Raw genomic sequence first — 18,376 nt, 5'->3', positions numbered from 1 at the left:
TAGCCACGTAGCATGCCACGTGACATGCCATGTGGCTGCTGACGTGGATTTTACTGTTTATTATGTACACATTATACCATTAAAGTATTTTTTGTACACATTATACCATTAAACTTTTTTTTTGTACATATTTTACCATTAAACTTTTTTTGTACACATTTTACCATTAATGTTATATAATTGATTGAAAAAAATATCATTTCAAAAAATATATATCATTACATAAAAGTAGGTTTCCCATCACCTGATGTGGATTTTACTGATTTTCTAAATCTTAGCAAACTTATCATTATAAGTCATTTTCCTATCGGTAAACATCGACATAATATGTTTACTAAACATTAGCTAAAATAATGAACAATTGAGTATTTCTTCGCCACTCCAGATAAAAGTCTCAAGTTCAAACCTTGTGGGTTTCAATTGATGTATGACCAACATAAATTCACAATGTAGTTGTAAAAGAAAGTCCTTAGTATCATTGTAAAAAAACAAAACGTTTCCCCCAAACCTTACAAAATCAGGAAGTCACAATAGGTGATGGAAAACCCATTTTATGCAAAAATATGTATTTTTTTAAATGATATTTTTTGAATAAATTATATAAGATTAATGGTAAAATGTGTACAAAAAGTTTAATGGCAAAATGTACACAAAAAAAGTTTAATGGTATAATGTGTACAAAAAATAGTTTAATGGTATAACATGTACATAATATACAATAAAATCCATGTCAGCAGCCACATGGCATGCCACGTGGCATGTTACGTGACTGGTGACCTACTATTACCAGTAACATAATGGTATTTTTTGAACAAAAGTGAAGTTTAATGGTCATATGTGTACAAAAGCTATAGTTGATTGGTGATATGTGTACAAAAAAAAAGTTCAATGGTATTTTTTGTACAAGTCTAGTATTTCGTTACCCTTACAAGTCATTTTCCTAAAAAAAATAACACCTAAGGATAAGAAAGGATAAGGATAAACATAACTTAAATACTAATTATCTAATTGACGCGTTATTTCCTTTAAATAATCTTGGTAAATGACTATTTTCATCCCCAAAATCTAAAATATATTTTTAAAATACTACCTAGTCTTTGTATATTAGTTTTTTGACAACTCATATATCTCGATTAAAGAACAGATCTGGATGTACTACCTTTTAGGGGGTGTTTGGCTTAGCTTTTCACAGCCAAAAATCCTTTTTGGAAAAGAAAAAAAGCAAAAGATGTTTGGTAAACTAGTTTTAAAAAGCTACTTTTGGAATTTTTATACAAAGAAAATCAACTTTTTGGAAAAGTCAGGAAATCCTAACTTTTTGTAACTTTTCCAAAAAGGACTTTTGGACTTTAAGAAGCTAAGCCAAACACCCCCTTAGTGTCTTCCTCACAAAATCTTTTAATAGATCAATAGATTCTTAGATTCAGTTCATTCATAGAACCTCAGTAAAAACTACTCTTCTGTGTATTTAATGTCAAGTAATTTTCAAATCCTTTCTAAATGGTTTTGAGGTTCCATTTTGATTCTATTGTTGTGCCTTCGCATTGTAGTAAGCATCTAAAGAAATGAGCTCATCAAGTGGGATCTTAGGTTCAGTTCAGTTAAATTCCATCAGGCAACATCTGTTGGTTCAGCCCTACAACTTCTGATCAAATAAGAAAGAAAACAAAACAACTATTCTCCTTTTGCTGTTGTACACAACAGGAAAGAAGAAAAGAGAAAGAGATGTGAAACTATTCTACTGTTATTTCACACACTAAGATAGATTACAAAAGAGCTATATATAGCCAAAAAAAACAAACGGAAATACTAAAAACCTACAGGCATGTGCTTCCTATCAAAGTGGCAACTAAGGTCATCCACATCACTGCAATGCCACTAATCTTTCAATTGTGCCACGTCAGTTTTGCAATGACTACTCACATCAGTGCAATAACACTCATTTTTTAAATATGGTCCCCACTACTGTATCAACAATTATATATATATATATATATATATATATATATATATATATATATATATATATATATATATATATATATATATATATATATAAAGTTAATTTATTAAAGAAAATTAAGTATCATCGACATATGAATTGCTATAACATAAATATAATAAGTTAAAAGATATCATAATATTAAAAGTTAATAATAATGAGTAATAAATTAACATGAGAATAAGTATTTATAATTCAAATAAAAATTGCTAACATTATAAAACCTGAAAATCAAAATATTACATATTGATCATACAATATTTTCAAATTGGTTTTATTATTTAAGACTTTTAAGATTATAAAACATGAGATCCAATAAATTACAATATTGATCATACGTATATCTTTAAAGTGATTTTAATATTTAATTAATGCATTTTGATTAAAAAAACAATATAAGTCAAGTTGCAAGCCTTGCAGATGGTGAAAGATCAAATCATATGTGGCATTTTAAAGTGATGAAGTGGCATTGCAAGTATGTTTGCAAGTCCTTGATGTGGAAGCTCTAAGCCCCATTATTCTCCTTCAAACTTGGTCAACATATGACCAATTCAGCAACTAAATGGATCTGACTAAAACCAGCCCATAACCTATCACAAAAACCCAATTAACCTGAATTGAACCATCAAGATTATATCCAACAATCACCCCCTAATCTTGATGATCTTGATCTTGCTTCACCCTCCTACTTCTTGCTAAATTCACTTGTTCACAACAGCCATTAATCACCAACTCGATTCTTGACTTTTCCCGGACACCCGACCTCCACCTCGGCCACGTCCAAAGTCATCACCAAATCCCGACTTTTCCGGACACCCGACCTTCACCTCGGTCACGTCCAAAGTCCTCCATACCCGGCTGTTGTTTGTCACCACACATAATCCGTTTTCTCCTAACACTTCTGTGAAACGAGAGCTGTCTTCCACCGATCAAGAAAACAAAGCAACTCGCTTTTCCCGTCTTCTTTCACCTGCAAAAACGAAACAAACCCAAAGCCACCTGCTTGACGGATATTTTATGTTCGTTTTCTCATGCATCTCCGGTAACTTTCTCCATTTTCCTGTGACATACCCACAACCTACCGCCGGAAGAACTACCATTCTCGCCTTCACAACCAAGAGCACAACCATTGGATTCTACACCAGTGAAAATCATGAGCAACACCACCTCGAAGCACCCTCACAATCGCCTTCATCTTTATTAACACCCATTGTATGCTATACAGAGAAGCACAACGACCCTCTGCGACCTACTTCACCATCATCGCTTCTTGTTTCAACTGGAAAATCACCACAATAAACTGTAGCCACCTGCTGCACACAATAGTTTCTGCCAGGACTAGAACCTCGAAGAAGCCATTGCCAAACACCAGTCATTGCCAAACACCCGGATTTCGCTGTGATGGCAGCCCCGCACCCGAAGGCTCCTTCCTTTCGAAAGTCGACTCTCAAACCGGCCCTCTTCAACCTTCGCTATGATACCAAATGTTGGTTCAAGCCCTACAACTTCTGATCAAATAAGAAAGAAAACAAAACAACTATTCTCCTTTTGTTGTTGTACACAACAGGAAAGAAGAAAAGAGAAAGAGATGTGAAACTATTCTACTGTTATTTCACACACTAAGATAGATTACAAAAGAGCTATATATAGCAAAAAAAAAACAAACGGAAATACTAAAAACCTATAGGCATGTGCTTCCTATCAAAGTGGCAACTAAGCCCCATTATTCTCCTTCAAACTTGGTCAACATATGACCAATTCAGCAACTAAATGGATCTGACTAAAACCAACCCATGACCCATCGCAAAAACCCAATTAACCTACTTGAACCATCAAGATTATATCCAACAACATCATCAAATTCACATTCCTAGTGCTTCACACAGTAACTCACCACAACCATGACCATTAAACTTACCTCGTCAAGATCTACTCGATGGTAACTCCTTCTCGGCATCATGCATGTGATCTTGAGATTCATATGAAGCTTTAAATTACATCATTGGTTGAATAATTCTCTAAATCATCATTCTAACTTTATTATGCAGAAGATCAAGCTTAACTTAATTAGTCTCATGGTGTTTCTTAAATAACCTCAAAAAAGGCTATCACAATTTCCTTACCTTCCTTAGATCATCAAAAAAACCAATATCATGAATTTACATATGCAAAATGTTGTCAATATGCACTAGTATGCCGCCACATTGCATGCACATTGCCACTCTAGAGCATTGACCGATCTTTTTTCGTTGCATTATAGTAATATATTTATTATGGAGAGACTAGCTAGAGTTTAGATAGTTGCATTTTGAAAATAAAACTACTTATTGTTCTAAAAATTGAGTATAGCATCATTTTGTGATTAAATAGATGGAAGAAGAGAAGATTTCCTTGAAATCTGTTTTCCCCTCTACAAAGCATCAATGGCGGGTGATTGGGAAAATGCTAAAGACATTTTGAAGTCTACGTTCAAGAAAATGTTGGCCAAGTGGGGAACTATTGAACAACTTGATGACGGGTTAGGTGAAGATGTTTATAAAAATCGAGTGTGCATTTTAACAACTTTTCTTGTTATCATTTGGGAGTCGATGTATGTTAGAGTAGATGGTGTGACATTCCTAATAAGAATCAAAGAATTAGCTCCTGGGTGGAATCCGACCTTCTCGTCTTGTCGCTCCATAAATGAGGATGATGGCGATAATGGCTATGCTCATTTTGAAGAGGGTGAAAGTAATTCTCATTACATGAAAAAGAAGATTTATCTTCTAATATGTTTGCTGTTTATGAAACAATAGAAAGAATGGAAAATGAAGAACTAAATGCTGGAAAATTAGACAAACCAAGAAAAATTAATTCTCAGGGGCATTTTCGGAATCTACTACAGGAGTGAATGGTATTCCTGTTCAGCAACATGTTAATTCAACCCACATTCATGAAAAAATGCCCCAGGAAGTTAATGATGAACTTCAGTTTGTGTATCTAACTGTTTCTTTTTCGAAGCCTGCTGATCCAGAACCGACAGAAATAGTAACGCCGGTTGTTGATGCAGTTCTGGCTGTTGCTCAATATTTTACATGCTTCGTGGTCACATTCGGTGGATGAGACAAGAAATTTGAATTCATGGGTTATTTTTAAGAAGAAACTTCAGACTCTTAAATCTAACCTGAGAGTGAGGAAATTTATTACTCGTACCCAGATGTCTAATAAGAGAAAGGAGCTACTGGAAAATGTTGAGGCTTTAGATATAATTCTTATGAATGATGATGGTTCAGCTTCAAATAGAGAATAACAATTACTTCCTTAAAGGAGATGGCAGAGATCGATCATATTTCCCAAATTGAAGTGGCTCAAAAAGCCAAGGTTGATTGGAGCATCGAGGGTGATGAGAATTCAAGTTTCTTTAATGCACTCTTACTCATAAGTGAAGTCAGTTAGCTATACGAGGTTTTTTCATTGATGGGGTGTGGGTGGATGAGCCATATAGAGTGAAGGAGGATTTCCATAGTTATTATGAGTGTCTCTTATCCCGAAAGATTCGGTAGCAGCCTAATAAAGAGTATCGTCTTTTTAGTAGTCTTTCTGAGGCTCAAGTTCATCTTATAGAGGCTTATTTCGCTCATTAGGAAATCAAAAGAGCTATTTGGGATTGTGGTTCGTCGAAGGCCCCAGGACCTGATAGTTTTACTTTTCGTTTCCTTAAGAGATATTGGGACCTAGTTGTAGATGATGTGGTGGCTTTTGTTTTCGCATCTTTATCAACAATCCTCCATTCCTAAGGGTTCACCGTGATCCCGAAAGTTAAAGACCCGAAGACTCCCTTGGAATTTTGACCTATTAGTCACATTGGATGCCAATATAAAATTATTTGAAAACTTTTGGCTAATAGGTTAGTGGGGATTATTGATAGTCTTGTTAGCTCGGAGCAATCGACCTTTATTAAAGGAAGACATATTTTGGATGGTCCTTTTCTCCTTAATGAGGTGGTGGCTTGGAGTAAGGCTTTGGAAATCTACTAATGATATTTGAGGTGGATTTTGAGAAATCCTATGATTCTTTATCTTGAGATTATCTTCTTAAGATTATGTAGATGATGGGATATGTTTCTTTATGGCACGTTTGGATTTTGGAGCTTTTGAGATATTCTAGAGCTTCAATGTTGGTCAATGGTTCTCCTACTGCCAAGTTTCAAATTCAGAGAGGTCTGATTTCTCTTTTGTTATTTATCCTCACAATGTAGGGTCTTCATGTTTTTTTTTGAGTAGATCTCATGAGCTCAATAGTTTCACGGGGAGTTATGTTTCTAGGATTGAGATATCACACCTTCTTTACGTTGATGATGTCATGATTTTAGTTGACTAGGATGCAGAGAATGCAAATCATATTCTACGTATCCTTAGAAGTTTTTATATGGATTTGGGTCTAAGAATCAATGTACATATAAGTTAATTGATTGGAGTTGGGGTTTCGTATAACCAAGTTGAGGAAGTTGCTGAAAGGATTGGGTGTGCTCCATCTATTCCCCCTTTCTTACATCTTGGTATTTCGGTTGATTAAAGTATGTCACGAATTACAGCTTGGAATCCGATGGTCGATCGTTTCTGGAGTAGGTTGTCGGGGTGGAAGGCCAAGAGTCTATCTATTAGAGGTCTTCTAACTCTCGGTAAGTCCGTTTTAGGCTCTATCGAGAGTTACTTCACGTCTATGTTCGTGACCCGACTTTCTATTATTTCTTCCTTGGAGACCTTAAGGGTGAACTTCTTTTGGGATGCAGATTTAGATGAGAGACATATGCATTGGGTTAGATGGTGTTGGAGCATGAAAATGCTCTAAATATTATGAGTGATAAGTTAGGTTATTTTATAACCCTTTATTGTTTATAAGGCACATCTCTCTATAAATAGATAGAGTGGTCATTTTATTCCTGGTGCACCAAATATGTAGTCTTTTGTATTCGTCAGAGAAAAATTCTAGGTTGGGATCTCTCCTACCGAGGTGTTCTTCGTTCTTCATATCGTAACCTCTCTTTCTAGTAATATCATTCGATTACTCATCTTATGTTCTTCATTTATATTTTTTTTTATCGTTAAATATCAAGATCTTATTATTCCGCAACTAGTCGATCATAAAAATGGGCTCCTACAGTTGGTATCAGAGCCGTACATTGAATATCTAAGCGATTATTTCAATGGAATGAATCCAGATCGACTACTTTCATCTTGTAATTTTCGATTTTCATACAAGAATTTTAGGGTTTGCAACCGGAAATTTTTTATGATGAATTTTCAATTTTTGAAGTGTTGATTCAAAGCTTTTTCAAGCTTTCAAGAATAAATGTTGTTGCTGTTTTGTTCATATTTCTGTTGAAAATCCAATTTTACAAATCTTTTATCTTGTTGTTGAAGAAAAAGAAGAAGGAAGAAGTTATTTGTGGTCTAAAACGTGTGAAGATTCTGCTTTAGGCACTTTTTTGCTTTGGAATGAAGACAAAATATTATGGATATTTGAAGAAGACTTGATTTCTTGAAGAAGGTATCTGCAAATATTTTGAGGATCATACATTCGTTCACTTGAGGTATGCTTCATTTGCTATATTAAAAGATTGATAGATGGATGTCCTTTACTCCTCCATAAAGCATTACCCATACTTCCTTGACAAATCCCATGAGACAAGCCATCTTCACCCATACTCTTACTTGAGCTCCTCACCTTATCCTTATATTTTTCCTTTCTCTCTCATACTTTTTGTCACTTTTTTCTCTTCCCAACACCCCACCTTATCCCCATATGCTTTAGAAATCATTTCCATTAATTAACATGAAGTTATAGCCTCTACGGTATCAATTTTCATGAAAAATGGCCTTTTTCGTCCTCAGCATGCTCATCCTTGGAGCTCAGTACCAAGGACCAAGGCCTGACCGAAGATACTACCCATACCGAGAAGTTTTCTACTATCTGAAGTCTGTTGGACTCTCCTATGTGTAGCCACTGCTCCCGACGCATACCGCATGCTACAAACTTCATGTACATAAGACTGAAGCATACCACAGACTCCATCCTCTGCTCCTCGCTACCAAACCTTCAACCTTCAGCGAAGACCTGCTCAACCTCCCGCTTTAACTCCCCCCAAATCACCTCAGCCTCCTCGCAACTCCCTCACTTCACTCGCTACTTCCTACTCCTCGCCACTTTCCTCAAACCCACATTACCCTTCACTGCAGACCCTCTCACCGGAGACCTCACGTCTTTGGTAGCCATTCCCTTCTTTCCATCAACCCCTCTCACCACAGACCTCCTTCCCTCCTTAGCCTTCTCTCCTCTTCTCAACCCTCCTCTCATTTAAGCCCCTCCCTATAATACCGAAGCCTGTTTTTTTACCACAATTTTTTTCAGCTTTTTATTTTGCACCCATTATTTTTTTCACCAATTTTTATTTTAACACTATTTTTTTTTAAAAAACCAACTTTTTTTATTAACACCAATTTTTACCACTGCAACTCAAGATCGGAAGCACTTTTGTGAAGAATGGTTTTTACAAGACTCGATTTATTGTCTTCACAAAAGAGTTCATTATTGGATATTTATTTAAGCTTCGATCGTCACGATGGATTACTTCTTGCTGATTATATTGGATGAATTGTATTCTTTCCATGAGGATTGCCCTTTAATCTAGGTTCATCGACCATCATTCCTTGGATCAATGTATTAGAACCAATGATCCTCCATACCTCAGTCAGACATCATATTCCTCTTTGCGAAGTTGGCACCGCAGTTGCGTCTGATCAACAAAATTGTTTTGCAATCTTCGCTCTACGAAGACCTTTTATGACTTGTCACTCTTGATCTTCGGTTGACGAACCATGTGTCTTGATCAAGTGGACTTTGTTTATTAAAGACCGCTTCAGAAGTTCTGGCACCGCAGTTTGAGTACATCAGTATTTCTCAACAGAGTAGATATTTTTCACGCATAGTTCTTATTTGTTACTACGGTACTTGTTCGAACAGTTTTTAGCAACAGAATCAACCGGCTACTTATGACCTTGGAGGTATTAATATACTTTATGTCTTGTGTTTTATCGGGACCCTTCATACATCTAGGGAGAACATGCAAAGCTCTTAGTATCCGACACTCTCCATCCTGATTTATTTATTTATTTATTTCTGATATACGGACATTGGTTATCAAAAATAGGGATGGAATATTATGAGCATCCAGATTATTGATTATGTTTTACAGAGTATGGATTTTGAAGATATCTGGGAAAAGGATATCATTTAGTAGTTTGAGGTGCTAATTGATCTTGACTTATCATCTACTTGTTTAGTCAAACCGACGTCGTGATGATAGTTCTGATTGAAGTTTGAAGTCCAATCCTTAGGAGGGTCACTTCAGCTTCTATTCCTCGATCCAGACATGTTTATTATTCCAACTCTATCACAGGATGTTTTCATGTTTTAGTAGGTTATTCTTTTGAAGAATTTTGGGTATATTATGATTCGAGAACAAGAGATGTTTCAGACTTTTAAAGCCAAAGTGTGACTTGATTACGGGACGTTCAGTTCAAGAGTTATTGGCACACTTTTGAAGTTGATCAGCTTGGTTTACTGATCACATCTGTAGATTGGAATCTCACTCTTCAACACTGGAGACGATGGACTTCGTTGCTTAGCAGAATTTGACTACAGAGATTTCATCGCCTTGTTTCAAACATCACAAACACTTCAGAGTTTCAGAGACATTTCAACATTTGGTTCTCATTATGTATCATTTTATGACCGCACTTGCTAGTTGGTTACTATGTATTTTAGCCTTTTATCATTGTATTTGTATCCCTCATCATTTGCGAACATTTAGGGAGAGATTGTTGGAGCATGGAAATGCTCTACAAATTATGAGTGATAAGTTAGGTTATTTTATTACCCTTTATTGTTTGTAAGGTACCTCTCTTTATAAATAGAGAGAGTGTGGTCATTTTATTCCTGGTGCACCAAATATGTAGTCTTTTGTATTAATCAGAGAGAAACTCTAGGTTGGGATCTCTCCCACCGAGATGTTCTTCGTTCTTCATATTGTAACCTCTTTTTCTAGTAATATCATTCGATTACTCATCTTATGTTCTTCATTTATATTTTTGTTATCGTTAAATATCAAGATCTTATTATCCTGCAACTAGTCGATTGTAAAAACGACTCCTACAGATGGGATGGAGTTCTCGCTAGAGATGGGGAGTTTGTTCTCTTTTAACAAGGCCATGCTTTTTGTTGGTGGTGGAGATGCTATCATTTTCCTAATCTATTGTGGGTTCAATTGATCAAAGTTATTTATGGTACAAATGGTGGTGTTAGGTCTCTTACTCCTAAGAGGTCTTATACTAGTCCTTGGAATGGAATTATTCGTATGCTTGTTCATCTTTGGGACAGAGGTTTGGACCTTCAGTCAGTGTGCCCTATTAGACTAGTAGATGGGAGATTTACTTGTGGATAGGTGATTCGACCCTTGTAGCTCTTTTTCAAAGAGTTTATGCTCTTGATAATCATAGATTTTCTACAGTTAGTGAGCGAGTGTCCATTGGTTGGGATCTGGAGAACCTCAAACACATTCCTATAGGTGGTGTTAAGCAGATGCAGTGGGATAATTTATCTTCCATGTTGTAGGTACTTCAGTTGGAGTCTCGTCCAAATAGATTGAGATGGATTCCTGAGGTGATGGATATTTTTTTAGTTTCTTCAGCCAGATCATATCTAGACGATGGTATGTTGTTTTCAGGAGGTACAGAGACTTGGCCGAGTAATTGGGTTCCCATCAAACTCAATATTCTTGTTCGTAGAATTCATATTCAATGTACCCCACTAATGAGAGACTGTCTCATAGAGGTATCATGATGAACTCGATCTTATGCTCGGTTTTCTCCCTTACTGTCGATTTGGTGGATCATTTATTTGCTAGATGTAACGAGTTGGTTGATATTTGGACGCGTATTGCTATTTGGTGGGATATACAGACTTCAGTTTAGATTTCAGTGCATTCTCTTCTTTCTTGGCCAAACTCGACTCGCCTGAGGGATGACCAATGAAAGACTTTAGAAACAGTGATTTTTACTACATTTTGGTATTTGTGGAATTTTCACAATTCCACCATTTTCGACATAGTTATTCCTAGAAAATCCAGTATTTTTTATGATATTGTCCATAAAGCATTTTTTTTTCAATTTTGAATATATGTAACATAATAAAGTTATGATGGTCTGTTTGGTTTCATAATCATAGTTCTCCTGCTTTTTGATGTAATTGTTTTTTTCTAGCTCATTGCTAGTTTTTTGTTAGTTTTTAATAAAATCTCTGCTGTTAAAAAAAATAATGAAAAAAATAATGGAAATTTTATGTAAGTGTTACCACCGAAATTACTGTAAAAGTCAATTTAGTTATTAGCCCAAGCCATAATAGAAAAAAGACTCATCAACAACAAACACATCTATCCTAATAAATGAAAGTTTTTTTTGCCATTTGTCACACTCTTATTTAATTTGTCAAACGTCATTGTATGGTTATTTTAAATTATTATTTTTTTTCCATATGTCATTTTATAAGTTTTTTCTATTTTTTAAATTTCAAATAATATTTTAATGTAATAATTGCAAAAAATATTATTAATGAACTTATCTTTTAATTTTCAAATTCTCAAAATTAAAGGTCATTACTTTTTTGTTTATTTCTTAAAATTCAAAGATAAAATACATTGCCATTATAATAATTTATTATATTTCTTGTTTTTTTTATAAATTCAAAGTTTTCAAATATTTAGACCTTTATATTTATTTATTTTTTTAAATTAATCAACGTAATACATAAGTCTTACAACTACTAATTATTAAACATGAGTTTGCATTTCTTTTGTTATATTTATAACAAATCCCCTTCCCCTTTTTATTGTTCAAGTCAGTTTAGCTATTAGCAACAAACACATAATTTAAAAAAGTTTGATTTTTAGCTATTAAACATGAGTTGCATTTCTTTTCTTATCTTTATAACATATCCCCCCTTTATCGTACAATTTGCTTTTAGTTTACAACTAAAAGTTTGATTTTCTCATTGAACATGAGTTTGTATTTCTTTCCTTATCTTTATAAAATATAATAATAACAAAAAAAAATCATCAAACTTATCCAGCTAACATTTGTCGATAAAGTAAGAATGTGAAAGTAGAATATCATCTAATATTCTACTTTACATAAAATATTACAATATCATCTTATCTACTTTACATAAAGTATTCTAGGATCGGCCCATCTTTTGTCTATCACGTTTTTTATGTTGACATAATTCATGGCATTTTAAGAAAACTCCGGTTTTAAAAAATCCTTTGTTGCATATTTGCAATTGCTAAGGTAATATAAGACATTATGATAAGCCCGCAGCTAGGTACCAATTTGCAATTATGCATTTATGCCTTCATCGATAAATAAGCATATCAAATGTATCAATTATATAGAGAAAGCCCCTAATATTTCTAAAATTGCATCATAAATAAATCTACATCCAAAATGTTTTTGTGATAAAATACCATGTAATTATTGTTGATGACATAAATGTAGTCGGTGTTGCAAGACGTTGTCCCAAAAGCAACCTATTTGAACAAACCCATCAACAACAAACACATAATTATTAATTATGGGTTGTAGCTATCATAACCACCCTCCAATAACATCATACCCCCACCTCACCACACGTGTATTCATTTCATTTCATCAAAATAAAATAAAAAAAAAACAAAAAATTTATATATAATCCAACTTCACAATAAATTGATAAAAATTTTGTGCTAATAGCATATAATGCAATTTATTTTATTATTGACTTTATTCAATCTTTGTTCTATTATTAAACTTGTTATATTAAATGTTGCCGGCAAATTCAATAACAGTTTATTATACAACAACTAGGTGTTAGACCCGTGTATTACATAGGTTTATAATAAAAAGATTTAATATATAAAATTATAAGCATTAACTATATTTAAAGTAATAATTTTACATAATTACAAAGAATATAATAAATAAAGTAAATAATTTAATATATAATTTAAGATTTTGAAAGTCGTAAAGCATTTATTATGAAATTTAATAAAATGATCTACTTTACATATATAAATTTTATTAAAATGTGGATTTTAAATTTAAGAAAATAACAAATGGAAAAAAAATAATTCAAAAATCTTAGAAAATTACATGTGTCAAATTTAATAAGAATTTGACATTTGTCAAAATTTATTTTCATTTATTATGTTAGATTTATATGTTAGATTTATACTTTAATGGTATATTATATAACCTTACAAAAGGTAAATTGGTTTGTGATTTTTAAAAATTAATGTATAAGAATCACTTCCCTTATCTAAATATAATGAATACCAAAAAAAAAAAGGTTAAAGATCTAATGAATATGATTAAAGATAACTTAGGTGGAGATTAAAGTACTTACCAATTTATGACATTAACCCCAAAAATATATACCAAACTAAAACATAACTAAGTAAAAACACATAACTTGATTGCATAAAGAAGTCATTAACCCTTAAATAAAATAAATAAAAACCAGATAGTCAAATCCAAATTCAAAACCTAACAATTACACCAACGCGATACTGCTCTCACCGCCAGGTGGCTTCCTAACACCGCCTAAATAGTCTCTCGACTCCGCTTTCCCGTCCGCAAAAATATTACTCCCACTCATTTCCCGTAGCTTCGCGGAACTCAACGGCTTCTCCACCAATGCTGACGTGTCATCTCCTTTAAATATATTGTTTCCAGAAAGTTCCGTCAGTTTCTGATTCGGAATCTTCTTCGCTGTCTTCACCACACATTCTCCCCCGTTACTCTGACAAACATAACAACCAAATCACAGATAATTTTTAAACATCATTTATCCAGACAGACAGATACACAGATAGACAAAAATTATATTATATTATATAATGTGTACATTATGTGGAGTGGATTCGCCGATGGTTATGGATTCTCGGAGAGCTAAAGCTCGGGCAGCTAACGGGCGGGGTTGGATTTCGGGCGGGGGTGCGAATATATTATGTCCACTAAGCTCTTTGTTTTTTAGATCTGAAATTTGTTTCTTCAACCTTGCTTCTGATTCACTCTCTAATGTTCCACTTAGTTCTCGTTGTTTAGCTTCGGATATTGATTTTTTAGGAGATGCTGTTTCTTCTTCTCCAAATGAAATGTGACTCATTCCAACAACCGCTTGCTGATCAATAGATATATTATATAAATTAGAACAAAATTTGTGTAATTTCAAAAATGGTGAAAATTAAATCGATGGTTTGCTTAAAAAGTTACTACCTGATACATGCGTATGCTAGTTGGATTAGATGGGGTGTGAGTTGCAGAATCGGTTTCTTCTACACCATTCTCTCCGTTACTTGCAAATATACCACTTCCGGTGATCTCTTTTAATTTGTAGCCGGAAACTGGTTTCCTGTAAATCATTACACAGATTCCGATTAACAACAAATATCTTGATTTAGATCGGTTAATTGGTATACAAAAAAAGTATGATTCGTTACTGTTTTTGAAGAAACTCGCATTTCGAAAATCACTGTATGATTTGGGGAAAAGGATTAGAGAAAAAGTTTCGCTTTCTGATCATACAATTGTTAATTAAAAATTCAAACCTCGTATTTCAAATTTCAAACTTTAGTTAGCTCAAAAAAAAAAAATCTATAGAATATCTACTTTTTAATAATTTTGCGCCTTAAATCCATGATTATTTGTTAGTCGATTTGACTTCTGGATCTTTAGTTTGAAGTTAAGATTAAATAAATGGACTCCGATAATGATATGTGGTAAGCAATTTTCAAAGGAAACATCAGTAATTTGTTTTTAACAACGATTAGAAAAAAGAAAAAAAAAAAAAGATATATGTAGAAATTGAACATCATATTGCATACAAATTTATTTATGAATAGAGTGGATAGATCTCAAACCTTTTGTTCAAGCTCTCAACTTCTTCATCGGTAACCTGACCTCCGAACACAACCTTACTGATCCCATCCGACGGCTGCGATTCATTTCATCAAACAAACAAAACTTCAAAAACAAATAAGAAAAATTGAAAATTAACGAAAAGTAAAAACATTGTTATTAGACTTCTCTCTGTCGTTACCTGGTGAGAACGGGCGGAGGATCGAGCGGCGGAGCCGGTCATCGGTGAATCAGCTGGAGGATTTTCCGACCAGGTCAACAGATCTGCCGTCGAAGTGTGAGGCTTCCTGACCGGCGTGTTCCTCTCCATTTTTCCGATTTCGAGAATGTTCGAACGGGAAGATCTATCTACTCCCTTGAAACGACGGCGTTTTATCAGCTACGATTTCAAATGGCTACTGAGCTGCCCTGCTTTTAAAAACCGTACCAGTAGCATAAACGCTTTCTCTCTCTAAACTTCACCTGTTCTTATACTTATATACTCGGATAATTACATTATTGGTCCCTCGAGTAATATGACAAGTCTTAAATTTCAAAAACAAATAATTAAATTTGATACTATTCTTTAAAATTTGATTTTTTTTAGAGTATGGAATTATATATATCATTATTTCTTAACTCATGCCGTTGAAAATAAAAAAAAATGACAAAAATAGTCATTTACACTAATTACATTACAAAAATAGTCAAAAAAAAAATCGAAATTACAAAAATAACCTACAATTTCGCAGATGAAAATGTCCCATCTGCGAAATGACCATTTCATCTGCGTATATACAAGCACCTAAATTTTTTTTTGCAGGTGCTTTTAATTTTTTTTTTTAATTTTTTTTCTCTATATATAGAGGTAAAATCGCAGATGGAATAGCTCCATCTGCGATTTACTCTCATTCTATCCGCGAATTTGTGGTTCTTTTTTGTTTTTTTTTTTTTGTTTTTTTTTTAGTTTGACTATGAAATGAATTGGTTTGACTACGAAATCATGTTGCTATATAAAAAGTTTTGTAGAAAATTATCATTTTGGTTGTTATTTGTTTAGGAACTTTCTCTAAAATTTGCTCAAAAAATGATTGAATATTTGGTTTGTCTTGTTACCGGTGGGAGATGGTAAGTTAATGGAACTAATCTGGAATACATATGTCCACAAGGAGGTATTTCTGAATTTGCTTTGATATTTTATGAGTATATTAGTTATACTGATTTTGTATCTTTGGTAAGAAGCAAAATTGGTTTGTTAGACAAATATAGAATTAGTCTTCGTTTCCACCATTCTGAATTAAATTATTATATAACTATAGTTGAAGACATGGATGTTAGAATATTGATAAACGTAATCAAATGTAGTGGAGAAAGGGCTGTGAAAGTGTTTGTGGTGGTTGATGAAGTTGAGGAGGTTAATGGGGGTGGTGAAATTGGAAACCAGCTTGTTGGTAATTTATGCAGTTATAAAGGGAGCAACGATCCGATAGGTACTTTCAATACTCCTAGTGTACCTCAGTTTCACACTGTTGCTGAAAATGTTAATGTTAGTTATTCACCTATTCACTATGTGGATCCCGAAAATTACAAGTCTGTTGGTGATGATGATGTTGGTACATATCTTAATCATGTGGGTGGTCGTTGTGATGATGTTGTCGAACAAAAAGTTAAAGTTATGAATAGGCGTGTGATAGATAAAACTAAAAAGAAAAAAAAATTCAAGTCAAAAAAATAAAAAAAAAATCATGTTTACGGGCATTATGTTGATGTTGGTGATGTACGTTTAGATATAACCGAGCTACAAAGCAATTCCGATAGAGATGAGTTGGGTGATGAAGTTAAAGCTAAGTTTCCCGATAACCTATTTCACGGTATGCCCCCTGTACCAGCATGCCCAGTTGATATTAATGAAGATATCCCAACACAGATGGTAGGCATGAATCTTCAAAAGATTCAATGTGAGAGTATATTTAAGAACAAAGAACTTTTAAAGCGGTGTATTGGTAAAAACTGTCTTCGAGAAGGTTTCCAGACGAGGACAAGTAGATCCACCAAATCAAGGTATGAAGCTGTGTGTGTTTCGAAAAATTGTTCTTGGTTACTAAGAGCAAAAGCAATTAAAATTTCTGATGGACTTTTCCAAGTGAATAAATTTGTTGATGTACACACATGTTCTTCAACATTGTTGCAACCTAATCATCGACAAGCAAACAAATATGTTTTGGGTGAATATTTTGCTGATGTTTTGGCTGAAGACTATAGTAGAGCTTATCGGGGAAAAGAAATTGTTAATGATATGAATGCTCAATTGAATATCAATATCTCATATCATCAGGCATGGCGTGCGAAGCAATATGCATTGTTGTCGTTAAGGGGTACGAAAGAGGATTCTTTTACCAAACTTCCGACGTATTGTCACAACTTGGCCAAACATAATCCGAGTACTGTCACACATATTAAAACAGATGCTGATGGTCGCTTTGAGTTTTTGTACGTCGCACTCGGTTGCTCGGTTAGTATTATCATATTATATTAATTTTTTAATATTTATTTTGGTGTATTTGAATAGATATACAATGTATTGTAGGTACGCGCTTTTGTCAATTTTTGTAAACCGACCCTAGTAGTAGATGGAGCTCACCTAAAGGGCGAGTTCAAAGGTACCATGTTACTTGCAGTTACTAAGGACGGACAAAACCAAATATTACCGGTTGCATATGGTATATCCAAAAATGAGTGTACCGATTCTTGGACATGGTTTTTTCAAAAACTACGTGATTGCATAGGAAATATGCAGGAGCTTACAATTATATCTGATAGGTCTCCATCTATAGCAACATCCGTTGCCAACATTTTTCCTCACGCTCATCATGAAATAGGTGGTGTCCATTTGTATTTCAACATAGTATCTAGATTCGGCAACATAGTATCAAAAAATAAAATTATGTTTCTTAAATCAAAATACAAAAACATAACAAAAATAACGATATTATTTTCAATATAAACAATTAAGTTTACCGTATCAACATCCCACCAAGCAACCATGAAGTTGGGGTACGTAGCAATACCAGCCATAAACACCCTCCAGTCCTGCCCTTCTTCCAAAGCATGAGAAACAAAAAAATTTGGAGGCATTATTGTATGTCGGTCGCCCTCAAACCGTCTCTCCATCAATAGTCGGTACCAAATGGTTATATGCTGCACACATGATACTTTTGTTATTCACTAAAAAACAATTAACTTTTAAAATAATAAATTAACAATTAATTTACCGATGACTCCAACCATCCGTCGTGTGTATGCCCAAACAATGAGCTCCAAAAATCTCTATCTAACACGAAATTAAACAAACGATGTTGGACATCATATGAATGAAATAAATAATTTTGGATGACAACCTCACCGC

The 18,376-nt window shown here is 33.9% G+C and overlaps 1 protein-coding gene across 1 annotated transcript; it reads right to left on the bottom strand.

Annotated features, from left to right (window-relative positions):
• Window positions 1–13,525: 13,525 nt before the first annotated feature.
• Window positions 13,526–15,431, bottom strand: LOC145057417 (uncharacterized). Its single transcript, XM_079005254.1, has 5 exons — window positions 15,173–15,431; window positions 14,994–15,067; window positions 14,350–14,485; window positions 13,979–14,254; window positions 13,526–13,873 (listed from the first exon to the last, which is right to left on the bottom strand). Exons 1-5 carry the CDS (start codon window positions 15,299–15,301, stop codon window positions 13,625–13,627), a joined length of 864 nt encoding a protein of 287 aa, XP_078861380.1. The 5' UTR covers window positions 15,302–15,431; the 3' UTR covers window positions 13,526–13,624.
• Between the last annotated feature and the right edge of the window lie 2,945 nt (window positions 15,432–18,376).

This window comes from Lactuca serriola, chromosome 6 (genome assembly GCF_051521515.1).
Source record: "Lactuca serriola cultivar US96UC23 chromosome 6, Lser_US96UC23_V15, whole genome shotgun sequence".
NCBI lineage: Eukaryota > Viridiplantae > Streptophyta > Magnoliopsida > Asterales > Asteraceae > Lactuca > Lactuca serriola.
The sequence above is the reverse complement of the archived record's forward strand: the minus strand, read 5'-3'. Positions and strand labels throughout refer to the sequence as shown.

Bases quoted from the DNA above. Each gene is read 5' to 3' on its own strand.
- LOC145057417 (XM_079005254.1), bottom strand. From the start codon at position 15,301: ATGGAGAGGAACACGCCGGTCAGGAAGCCTCACACTTCGACGGCAGAT. The intron at 15,068-15,172 runs GTAACGACAGAG...AATGAATCGCAG, and splicing joins CCTCCGCCCGTTCTCACCAG to CCGTCGGATGGGATCAGTAA. The intron at 13,874-13,978 runs GTACACATTATA...TATGTTTGTCAG, and splicing joins GCGAATCCACTCCACATAAT to AGTAACGGGGGAGAATGTGT.